Source organism: Pezoporus wallicus, unplaced genomic scaffold (genome assembly GCF_028554395.1).
Source record: "Pezoporus wallicus isolate ANWC-B61680 ecotype Strahan unplaced genomic scaffold, APGP_CSIRO_Pwel_v1 scaffold_6445, whole genome shotgun sequence".
NCBI lineage: Eukaryota > Metazoa > Chordata > Aves > Psittaciformes > Psittacidae > Pezoporus > Pezoporus wallicus.
The window spans coordinates 2,325,720-2,338,898 of record NW_026641753.1 but is presented as its reverse complement, the minus strand read 5'-3'; the positions used below and the strand labels follow the sequence as shown (position 1 = coordinate 2,338,898).

General features: G+C 40.1%; 1 protein-coding gene across 3 annotated transcripts in view; it reads right to left on the bottom strand.

The window, feature by feature from the left end:
- The window catches only part of GRIA3 (glutamate ionotropic receptor AMPA type subunit 3), a 146,055-nt gene that overhangs the window by 78,930 nt on the left and 53,946 nt on the right, over positions 1 to 13,179 (bottom strand). For all 3 annotated transcript variants that reach the window (XR_008974322.1, XM_057425122.1, XM_057425121.1), the window contains exon 4: positions 1,662 to 1,849. Coding sequence is in view for 2 of the 3 variants with exons in the window: in XM_057425122.1 (XP_057281105.1) it covers positions 1,662 to 1,849 (188 nt within the window). In the remaining variant the exon portion in view is untranslated. The remainder of the gene's footprint in view (positions 1 to 1,661; positions 1,850 to 13,179) is intronic.

Genomic DNA, 13,179 nt, shown 5'->3' with positions numbered 1-13,179 from the left:
GTGTAACTGTCTTTAGATAAGCCTACACTTTTGGAAGAGAGGTACACCCTGACTTGAACTGGTTGAAAAACGCATCAAAGGAAGAGACCTGCACATACTGGCCAGCCTGACACAGGAGAAGAGGTCACTCGTATTTAATCCAAGCACTAACACAAAGCCACAATAAGCAGTTTTTGGAGTAAAGAACTGACAAGCTTGCTGAACAGCCTGGCCAAGAGCCCAAAAGTCTGATAGCAAACTCAGCACGTGGGTAGACTGTTTAGTGGTTTACAGTCTGTTTATTTCTGCTATGACTTTTGTTCTTGAATAAGTCCTATTCAAGCTTCTGCAATACAGAGTCACTGGCAAATGCTGCTGTTGTCTCTGAGAAAACAAAATGGCAGGGGCCACTCATCCCTACAATAAAACCCCCTCTCTGGATGTAGGCATCATTCCCACAAGGTGATGGGAGGGCTGAACATTTGAAGATATTCTCCTGAGGAAGCCAAAAAAGAGAAAAGAAAGGAAGGGCAGCTGGGCTGAGGCAGCCTATGCCAACCCTCTGTGGGACAGAGTCTCTCTGTCAGTACTCTGCCATAACAGGTAGAGTGTCTTGGCTTCCCTTTGCTCACTGTGGAAAAGCTCTTCAAAGACACCTGCAGTCGTGCAGGCAGCACGCTGTTAAGATACTCAGATGTTACCGCCTCCTAGCTGAGCAGATTTTCTAGACTCCACACAAAGCACTCATTTGACTTTCTAAACTGCAATAAAACGCTAGATTTGAAATATGCAAATCCAGAGTTATCTTGCCCCTCAATGGTACGCTATCAGCAAACACAGTTGGCTAGAGAGAAGACAACTCGCCATTCCCTGGAGCAAACTGGATGGATGGATTTAAGTACCACACATATTTGTGAGGGGTTTTTTACCTACTTTATGAGAAGATAACAAGGTAAGCAGAGGAAATAGAAGGAAAAGCTGAAAACCAGTTAATTGTTCAGCTGTCAACATGGGGTCCACCATTACTGACTTTCCCTGTAGAAACTTCAGTCATACCAAAGATTGTGGACATTCCCCTGGGGCAAAGCAAACATTTTGAAGGTCACACAATAGCAGAACAGTCACCCAAACTGACATCTTCCCCAGTAAAAGTATTTAGACTCTATCATCCACAATTTAAGCCTATCAACAGCACCGGCTATGCAGAGGGAAGGGCTTTATGTACCAAAAAGTGCTAATGAGTCATTTAGACTAGCACCTGATTTTTTCATTACAAATATTTCCATTTGGGAATTCTCTAAGATGATTCAAAACTACTTCACTGGCTTTTTATTTCTTGTTTCATGTTCCACTTAACAAACTGCACCTGTCTTGCAATTCTGACAAGTAGCCCTGATGTCAGTAATGTTATTCTGGCAGATGAGGCTTTAGGTTCTTAACCTACTTAAAAATAATTCATTATTAACATTTAGGAAGAAATATCACAGAGGCATTTCCTGGTAGGCTACATGTAAGTGCTGCCATCAACCATGAGCATCACCGAGGCATTTTAATTTCATTAGGTAACCGACCAGTTGTTGGGACTCACATATCAATGGATATTTAATTAATCTTTAGAAATAGTTCTGGAAACATTAATGGTATCTGTCACAGAGAGATCACAATTTCTAAAAGGCATATACCTGTTCCAAAATGGTGTTGATTCTGTCTACTTCACAGTCAATTAAGTATCTTTTTTCTTGCCGTCTGTCCATCTCCTCTATAATTCTTCTGAACTCTTGAACATCTTTTATGCTTCCTACAGATCTGGCTGTCACTTGCCAGTTGTTTTGTACTGCTGCTTCCATAATGGCCTGAAGAATGGAAAACCCTGCAGGAGGAAGAGACAGTGCAACTGTTTAAAAACAGAACAAAACCAAGTTTGAATGCTCGACAAAGGGTTCACAAAAACTTGCATCATCCAAAGGGACACAGACTAGCTAACAGCCTGCAAATGCTTCACTACTTCAGAAAGCAACAGTGGAGGGACCAGTTTCTTCTTTCAGCTACGCCACTGTCAAAGTCACTGACTTCAGCAGAATTGCTTGGCGGTATATTGCTGCGAGGCGTATCAGAATCTGTCCAATATATCATATTATGATCCTCTTAGGGATGTTTATAGTCATGCTGGGGATCGTGCCAGCTGAGAATAGGAGCCTGCAGCCACTATTTGGCCAAAAAACCATCAGCTTGAAGGGCTGGACAGAAGGGGTAATTTGCCTGTGCAGACTGCAGCAATGGGTCATTAACTGGCAGAGATCCAAGCACTGCTCAAGAATGTCAATTAAGTCACTGCACTGGCTATTGAGCCACAGACCACAGAATATTTTACTGATACTCACCTTGATTTCAAAAAATGTTTTTAAATATGGGGTCTAGCAGCATTAAGCACGCTTCGAATGCTTTTGTTAAAGTAATACCAACTCATTTAGCAGCCTCAACAGAGGAGAGAAGCTGCACAGAATAACCAAAGACTGCACAGTGGGAAATCATAAAGCAAACAGCTTTTCATTTCTTGTGAACAGCCATGCAGACAGAACCCAAGTCCCTAAGTGAAAGGTGGTGGAAGTGAGAATGGTGATCTTCAAGTCATGCTATGTAGGAGTCATCAGACATTGATGTGCATCCCTTTATTAGCTGGGAATTCGGTGAATTACCTATTTTGATTCAGGAAATTAAATTTTTTTCATAGTTCTAATTGTTTCATGTCTGGATTGATGTCAATCAAAGACAGAGGTCATCTACTTCAAACACACACAGTGGTCTCCAGAGGAGTTTCTTTCGTCAGAAGCGTCAATGTGCACTGTGCTTCTGTCCAGATAATTTATTTGTAAAACTTTCAATCCAATCATTTAGTCATACTGTGGATTTCTTATCCATAGCCAGATTTTAAAAGTGCACAAACACATAAACATACAGGATCAACAATCAATTGTGCTTTTTGACAACTAGACTCTATGCTTCTGAAACTGAAATGAGTTTGTGCTACAGAGGAACAGCATGTTCACTGCTTCAAATTATACCTATAGCTACTCTGAACTTGGATATCATTGTAGGTAACTGAGGACTGTGCCGCAGTGTGATCTTCTGTAGCCTGCTGTAAATCCGTAGTGGCTTTCTGAAGCCAGAGGAGCTGCATCATTACCTCATTACAGACACAAACAAGGAACGAATGTGATTTTCTAGACTGCAATTAGATTATTACAATTTACCATGTGACTTCCTTAAGTCTTACTCAAATGCCCTCACTTTACCCATGCAGCCGCCTTGATTCTTAACGCTTGTCTTTGTATGAATGCACTTTACTATCCCATGAAAGGTGGTGACGATTAACACATACGCTGGTTGGGAATTCTTTCTGGCATCTTCTTTCCCCTGAGACTATTGAAAGAGAGGCATTTACATATGAACTCAGTCTTCCTTAACATCATATTTTACAAAAATGGCTGTGATGCCTGTGACAGCACTGTGATCCCATTACATGTAGGAGGAAGATCTAAGCCTAAGATACTTGTTTCACTGCAAACAAGGAATTCTGATGTGGGAACATAAACACCACTAATGGGGACTTAGAAATGCTTTGTGTACAAAGATGTGCTTTTAAAAAAATATGATTTCACCAAGTAATGAATATTTACCACTTTGTTTCATCATTCATATATTGTCTAAGCATGAACCTTGAGCTTGCTGTAAACAACAGAAAACAGTCCATGAGTCTATTTTTTTCACTTCAAATTGAACAAAATGGTGCAACATAATTTAAAAAATGACACTTCAAAAAAAAATCTGTAGCTCTACTTTATGCTAATATCACATACAAAACCTCTGAATTGCCTTGGGGAAAGAGTGAAAAGACACATGCTGGAGAGCAGATGCCATCAGTTGACTGCCATGCACCCAGCTTCAGTTAACTGTTTGAGTCAGAGCTCACTTTGTCAAACCTTGAATATCTCAGAAGAAAGCTGGGCAATTTTCCTGATTCTGTGCAATTGCATGTTCGTGTGGGTGTGAGCGTGTATGTTTTTGCATGTGTGTGCATTAGCAGTTACCATTTCAAGAAAGAGAAGGGCAAAGTTACTCAGCAGCCTTTCTCCTAGACATGAAAATACAATTACAGTTATCTTACTGTGAAGAAGTTCCAGAGCTTCAGCATCTCTGTCTTCTCTACCTCATGTTTCTCCTTGTCACACCAAGTCTTTACAGTCACAGTCCCCTCTACCTTTGCCAGGTCTTGGAATCCTCTCTATGGTCACTGTGCCATGCCAGCTCACCTCTCTTGGGCTCGCTCCCTCCCATCCTCACTTTGAGAGGTAGCATTTGCCCTTCCTACTTGTTAGGCCAGCCCTCTGACAACATTTACAAAGCCCACTCCCCCTGCTTTACAAAAGCATGGTTCAATCCTCCTGCTCACAGGAAAGCAGCATCCTCTCATTTTTGCAAACACGTGTTCCTTGTTCCCAACCTCCGATCCCTCTCCATGCCTATTGCCTTCAGCCCATTTACCACCTTTTACATCTCTACCCATTATGTGGTATTTCTGTAAACAACATGTTCCAGGCTCCAGATGTACTCTGCCATTAAGAGAGCTGTTATATAAGTAGTGTGATTGTTTAAATAAAAGGACCATTTTATCTTCAAATGTGCATTTTTCTTTCTCCTTAGCATAACAATGCAAGCTGTGATAGTTTGGGGGCACTGCCTAAGTACAGAATGAGGGCATTATTTTCTCTATTCGATGCATGTCAATGACCAGACCTTCACATGGAGCTTTTCCATTCCCTATCCCACAGTAAACACTCCGTGCAAAAGCTCTACAGGAGATGCTTGCCCCAGAGCAGCCCAGAGGTGCGGAATTCTCCTGGGTGCCTCTCATCCCATTCACCCTAAAGGAAACCAGCCAGCCATGGAAACTATCTCTACCTTGTAGTCTTTCTATGGTCTGTATCAGTCCTAAAGACTAAAAGACTGGTAATTCACCACAGGTCTGTGAAAAATCATAGGATCAGAATAGTTAGGGTTGGAAAGGACCTTAAGATCATCTAGTTCCAACCCCCCTGTCATGGGCAGGGACACCTCACACTAAACCATGCCACCCAAGGCCTCGTCCAACCTGGCCTTGAACACTGCCAGGGACGGAGCATTCACAACCTCCCTGGGCAACCCATTCCAGTGCCTCACCACCATGACAGGAAAGAATTTCCTCCTTATATCCAATCTAAACTTCCCCTGTTTAAGTTTTAACCCATTACCCCTTGTGCTATCGCTACAGTCCCTAATGAAGAGTCCCTCCCCAGCATCCCTATAGGCCCCCTTCAGATACTGGAAGGCTTCTCTGAGGTCTCCACGCAGCCTTCTCTTCTCCAGGCTGAACAGCTCCAACTTTCTCAGCCTAAGCCCCAATTTTCTCAGCCTATTAATGAAATGCTTTCATTAATACTGCTGCCAGTTTATACTACTCGATAAAGCCAAAAAATGTTAGATATGGCAAGAAAAACTGACATCCTCCCAGAAGATGACAGCAGTGTGATTGTCCAAAACCAGGTTCATAACACCACTACTAAAATTCAAAGGTTGTTCATTCTATTGTCAGTAATGCAAATACAGACCACAGGAAAAATTCATTCAGACCCCAATTTGATCTTTTTACCTCTTTTGTTTTAGTCATACTTTGGATGTGAAAAAGCAGCAGGATAGAAGGCATGCATTTTCCTGGGAGCACTGCTTTTGAGGCTAGCTCATCTGATGGCATCACATCCCTTCACTGCACTGTTATTAACATGTTGGCGTAACTGATTTACAGATATGTCTGGTCACATGATGGTGATGTCCATACTTGTCAGGTCATGCCACAGACCCATATGACGATATGGTCCCTTTTAGCCAACTATTGGGGAGGGGTTGCTCCTGTGATCTCTGAATGCAATCTCACAAGACAATCTGATCTGCACAGACTAAAAGCAGAGACAATCCCAGCCTTTACATTCAAACGTGTCATTGTCTGGCTTATTCTTGAGATATTGATGATTTAAAAGACCTAACCCTCATTCTGAACAGTTTGCAAAATGACTGGGCTGGAGGCAGATATAGTAATAAAACTAGAACAAAACAAGTGCCCAGGTCACCTCTCAGTGAGCTGAAGCAAGTATTTTGAGATCTACTGACTGAAGCTTGCAAAGAAGGCAAATACTCAGTGAAAATTTCCCTCAAAGCAGGGAAAATGTAATGTGTTGCCATGCTATCTCTGTAGTTTAAACAACCCAGACAGAATTACATTCTAGGCAGCCCTCGCTGCAGCTAGACAAAGACATGAATTCACAGTTATCTTCATACTTCTGCCAGGGAAGCAAAGCCTGTACCTCAGTCTTTCAGATCATCCCTTTGATACAAGCATCTCTCAACTGACCCTACTAACACAGGTGAAGAGGATATTGCAGTCTTTTGCATCTATGAAAGCTCATGGAACCTTTCCCACACCCATGTAAGCAAAATATGTCCGAGCAGTGTTCTCAGCTGTATGAAATTCTATGTACTATATCATTGAACTTACTCTTGTTTAAGTAAAGCAATCATTAATGTGTCATGAATAAATGACCACACTGGAACATCTGAGCCCTTAGAACTCGCACCACCAAAGTACTTACTGACAAAAAATTACCGCCTATGTAAATCTCTCTTTCCCTGAATGTTCCTGATAAGATTTTGAACTGCAGCCTCCTATTAGAAAAGAAATAATATTTCCTTGAATTCCCTTTTTCTTTTGCCTTGCTGAGTGCCAAAGATCATTGAGGGGTATATTTTCTTGGAACGCAGCATGCTTGTGCAAGCTGAATGAACATCAGCTCTAATCTGAATACTTGTGTTTTGAGCTATGCTTCTGGGACACGACATGAAGAACTAAGCTTCTGGCCTATAAATGAACTTCTGGGATTTAAGTGAGGAGCTGTGTTTGACAAGGGTACAATGAACTCACCAAAAGGAGGCCATCACAGCAAGTGTTTTCCCAAGACAAATACAAATTCTACAATGCCAGCTTACATTTCAAGAGTACCAGAGGTCTCAAGTTGAGAAATTCTTGGATATTCTGTGTGTTTGGCACTGAGCCTAGCAAACAGATCAACATGTCAGCATGAGTAAAAAACAACTAGCCAACCCAAAACACTCCCCATCACTCAAAATCCAAACCTGTCAGGCAAGTATGCTTTACATCGCTTATGTCTGCTTAATGATTTTATAGTAAGGGAAGAAGCAAGGAACAAGCTACTACATAAGTCACCAGTAAGAGATGCAGCAGATGCCTAGTGCACTGGAGTGCTCTATGAGTCTAACACCTGTAAATTCAAATTAGTAAATTAAAATGAAATAACTGTTTTCTATCTGTTCCTGACCTGATCACATCTATGTGGTAACCAGCACGTAAAGTGTTACACTCCACTGTTCTGGTAATGGACAACCTTCTATGCCATGTAGTAAACACACTCTAATGTTAGGTTTTTTTCTGCTTTCTCTATTCAGTAAAGCTCTAGTTTCCCCTGCACATATATTACATTATTGCAACCTGTCTCCATAAACAGAGAAACCTACACAAATAGGTATGGCAGCTTTGTTGAGTAAATGTGAGCTTGCCTAGCTCTGAGGGAGGATTCACAGGAACTGTGTAGTCCACATTTGCTCAGGATGGGACACAGCTAAATACACACGAATTCAGATCTGATTAATACAAGTAAAAGACTTTTTTTCTGTTTTTTTACATGGCTCTTTCTGTATGCATTTCACCTTGATCTGGTCTTTCATAACAACCTTGCATCTAACTCACCCCTCATTTTACTCAAGTTTTAGGTCAGTGCAACTCCAGTGTTTCTGAATGAAGCTGTGCTAGTGTAAAATGAGTAACGTAGTAAGAGATCAAAGAGTACAATAATCAAGGGCAGACATAAAGATGCTGTAAGCAATGCTGTCACTTCCGTAAAGGGACTTACTCATATGACTTTCACAATGATGTGGGCAAGTGTAGGACAGATAGGTACACCTCAATACAACAATATGATCCAAAGTTTATCAAAAGAGCTGTGTTCTAGTTTCAGCTTTGCTATGCAAATATTTATTTAAATAATTTCCAAGGGAATAACAATTGTCTGATTATAGCTTCTGGATGCAGACTGGTAACAAAACAGATGAGATGAGAACACTTTAAAACCAGAGGATGTTCTGCTTGAGGAAAATAAAACATGTAAACAATTGTGCAGAGAAGGCAGAAGAATTAGCACAGAAAATCAGAGAAAGGAATAATGTATTCTGAGAAGTGACAGAAGGTGAAGAGCACTTTGTTGTACAGTGGGCATAGGCTGTAGGGTATCCTCTGTGTACTTATTAAGAACTCTTGATACTGATGCTATCAGAAAGCTGACAGAGGTAGTAGTCTGGTAGTAGGGCATTCTGTCACCAGGGAATGCTGAGATCTGGGAGATATGGGCCTAGGAGTAGTGGAGAGCCCTCCCAAGGGGAAACCTTTGTTACATGCAAATGACAAAACTATAAAACTACATTAATATTAAAAATAACCAACTTCCAGCCTTTAGGAGATCTGAATTTAAAAAAAATAAAGTTAAACTGCTTAAGTATAGAGAGATTTCATCTGTGAAGCTCTACATTACATCCAGTCTGCCCAGCACAGCTGAAAATCTAAAACTATGCAGTAAGCATATGTGGTTGCACATACAGTGGGATGCAAATCCAAGGAGTTCAATTCCAATGATATTCCTGCCCAACACCCTGAGTGCCCTAAATTCTCCAGCAAGGACATGCTCCAATTAACATCAGCAAAATTAAAATAAACCATTTGCTGAGTACAGCTCTGCATCCTCTTGGTATTGGGAAAGTAACACCGTAACTGTAGTACGATACCATAGCCTTGCTAGATGCAGCCTTTTATAGCAGCCTTTTTCCATTCTATTCACTTCTGAGCACTTCTATCCCATGACCACACTATTTTGCAGCCTCACATTCTGCCTCTTGTACGGAGCAAGCTAGAAGGAGTCCATACCAAGCCCTCCTTCTTGCAAGAGTCCAGCCTACTGCTGAAGAGCACCTGAATGATATCATCTGAAGAGTAATTTCTTTTGGTAAAAAAGAACAAACCAAGATACACAGGTATTACCAACCACTTCCTTCAGACCATTAGAGGTAGGTTTCCTAATTAACTACTCCTGTTCACTGGTTACTGAAGAAATTAGAGCCAGCCATAATCCTCCTAATGTTACATGCCATGAAACTGACCATAGTGAGTTCTAAGTAAGATCCTTTGGACTTAGGCTGTCCTAAATTCAGGCGTATTTGAAAGACTCACACTTTCTCTTCATAATTTAAAGATGCCATGTCATTTCTCCGTTTGCAATATGTGTGGAAATCAATGGAAGAAAATACATAAGAGAATGAAGTTCTGCAAGGCGTCATGATGCACGTACTACTCACAATCTTTACCTGCAATTGAAAAACTAAAAGAACAAAAATCCCAATGTGTTGACTAGCACTCAACTGATGAGGCTAATTACTGCGTGTTAAAAATACATATCTAATTGTGTTTACATATTTATCTCAGCAAAAAGATTCTAATTAGGAATCACAAAGTTAGCAATTATCAGGCTGAAAAAGAAAACCTAACTTGTCTGCAAAACAACTGTAGAACATTCCATGTGAAGCCAGTTCTAGAAGGGAAAGCTTATAATAACCAAAATCAGAGCACGTGCAGATCCTACAGGACATGGAAAATTTAACTCATCTTTTGGTGACAATACTGACTTTGAGGAGATATATTTGGCTTATCAGATGACTTGGAGAAAAACAGGAAATAAAAAGCCACCTGATAAATAATGGAGCAGTGCGCTGCTTCTCAGGGATGAGCCATGCTGTTGAACCACCTTTCTTGAGGCTTGACTGTGGCTGGTCTGAGTGAGGTGGTGTAATGAACACAGGCATCATTTCAGAAACAAAAGGTCTGGTCCTGTATATAACATTAATGCTTACCTTCCTGGTGGCACTGATACGGATTTTCTTCCTCTCTTCCACATGCCCGCAAAACTCCTGGTGTACCTCTGCCTTAATGACACATTGGAGCCTAGCTTAATTGTTTCAGAAGTACATCCTACCTGTGTCTGTAGCTCCCCCAGAGCCATCTACACTTAATACAAAGCAGGGCACATCACACAAGATGTTTTAGTGTGATTCAGCTTTCAGAAAATCCTTTCAACGACGTTAATCATGTTAACAACTCTAAACGCTCAAAGCACAGAAAATTAACAGATTTATTATCAACATTCCCATATGAAATAGGCAAATAATAAATTTGCCATAGAATAAAAAAATTATCTGGCCTATCCTAGACAGAGAATGAGTAATACAGCCAATTTTCAAATTCAGGTTCTCCTGATTCCTATCTAGATTTATTTTTATTTCAAACAGTCACATAGTTGAGCATATACTTTTAAAGATTTCTATACTGCCGACAAACAGCTAGCCGCTGAAATGATATAGTAAAAACATCAGTATGGTATCTCAGAATACATTTTCTTCCTATCTTATTTGCCAGACTAAGCTGGATAGTTACCTAGCTGCCAGTGAACTGGGATACTGATGGAGAGCATTATTTATTATTCCAGGTAAATTTGCACAATACGATTACAAATAGAATTAAAAAGGAAAGTATTGTGTGGAATTATCATCTCAGAAAGGCAATAAAAATGAAATCTTTTTTAAGCTTAAATAGCTTTTTTCTTTTTCTTTTTTCCTTTTTTTTTTTTTTTTTTTTAGCCAAAAGACAGTATTAGTGGATTATTCTGTTGTAGGCAGGAAATGCTCTGGGAAAAGGAAATCTAGACTCTTATCAACAGCACAGGATTTTGAAAATAGCTAAAACTTGGCCTCACATATCACTGCATTCATCTCAAGAGCTAAAAATGTAATTTTAATGTGCGCTGCAACCTTAAAATTATTGATAACACAAGTTAATTCTTTGCCATGATATGTATAGGGGTTTTAGCCTGAGCATGCGAGAGTATTGCTGACTGCCTTCTCATGAAAACATGTCTGGAACTGCTGAGTCTAAAAAAATGTTAAATATTATTCCTTTGAAGAAACAATCACAGGAGATTATGGTAATCGGAGCATGAATTGATATACATATTCATCACAAAAAGACCCTGAATTCACCTCAGATAAATGTCTTGTAAAAAGGAATATGCTGGTTGAATGCCCTCAAACATAGTAAAATTATTCTTTCTATCTGACCTTCAGTCAATCATGTTAGAAAAAGATTTATTCCTCTCCTTAACCTTTATCTACACTTTTTGTTTCTCAAACTACCTGACCAAACAAATCTTTTGCCTCTGAGAATTTTCATTAACAGATGCTATCAGCCTTTCAAAGTCTCTCTTCATCAACATCTCACCCTTTGGTATCCAGCATTTTAATTGCCCTTGCAGCTGGAATGTGTCTCATGTTTCAACCTATAAGTTAATTTCCTTTTATTTATTCAGAATACTAAAAAAAATATAGCAATCAAAGGGTGAGTACCCTTTAAAAAATATTTTGAAATTTAAATGAGTTTTTATGATAATATAAATGATAATTTATGGATCTATACTCAAGAGTCTGCATGTGTGTTTCCTTTTAGTCACTCAGTTGGCTATTTCTGCCTTTTTCTTCTGCCAATGGCTAGTAACAAGGAGCTTTTATATAGCACTATTACCTATATACCTATACCACAGTGTATATACGGTGGTGCGGTCAATAAACTGGAGGGGAAGGATGCCATTGGAGAGATGGGCCCATGGAAGCCTCATGAATGTCAACAAGGTCAAGTGTATGGTCCTATACCTGGGTTGGACAAGGCGGAATGAGGGTAGATTTAGATTAAATATTAGGAAGAAAATATTTACGGTGAGGGTGTTGAAGCTCTGGCACAGGTTGCCCAGAGAAGCTGTGGCTGTCCCATCCCTGGCAGTGTTCAATGCCAGGTTGAAAGCGGCTTTGAGCAACCTGGGTCTTTACCTGCTATTGAAGAAGGAGACTGAAGTGGAAACAACGTCTTGCTTTTATTATTCAACCTTATAATCCTATTTGAATATTAGAGGTCTCTTCCATTGTATCAAAAAAATTACAAGTTTTAGCATTAGCTACCCCTTCTCTGTTAACAGACAGGATATTTTTTGGCTGCTGCTTTCTATTTCACAACTTCTATATACAGGGGTTGGAGCTAGTACCATTAGATGGGAAAAAAAAAACCCAAACAAAACCAACCAGATTTAAGCATCTGTGGTCAGTTACTGAATATGCTATTCCTGATTTACTCAGGAAGGCAGCTCAAATGAAATACTAGTCTGGATTATATAGTACTGTGCAGACATTTCAGCATAAATATGTACTAAGTAGAGACAGGAATGTGATTCAGAAGCTTAGCTCTGGCTTCACCTCCAAGTTTCATTGTGCTCAGTTGGGGAAGGGCAGGAGAGCTTTCCTGGAGTTAGCTCCATATACCAGCAAAGGTTGGGCTTCAAATCCAGACTTTTCTACAGCATCCAAGAGGGTTTGTGACTACAAAAGTCCCTCTTCCAGGACATTTTTCGCATGGATCTTGTCCCCCCTCCCTCTCCCCATGATATAAACCCATTCATTTTTTGCACAGGAAGACACAGAGCAATTTTGTTCAAAATAACCAAACCAACCAACCAACCAACCAAAAACCCACCTGAAAAAAGTATCATTTCCTAAGCATCAGCAGAGTTTGTCTAATTTACTGCTTTGGTAATTGATGGTTTAGAAATACAAGCATGAGAAACCAGAGTGAAGGAGTAACCTATATGACTTCAAAGGCAATTTCAGCAGAAGCTCAACGTTACCATATTTGAACACCTTGGGCAAAAACTGTTCCTGCACATAAAGGACCCGCTGATAGACAGGCATATACCCTCAAAATTTGTCCCAGATTAGCATAACGGAAGCATGTACTTCTGGATTACCATGAACACAGAACGGTATCAATATAAGGTTATGCAGCCTTCAAGAACTAATGGCCACTGGATCTTCATTAACTGCTGCTGGACTATACACCCATACATGTCCATGAATACACAGCAAAATCATGGAACACAAAATTATGTTTCTTAGCTT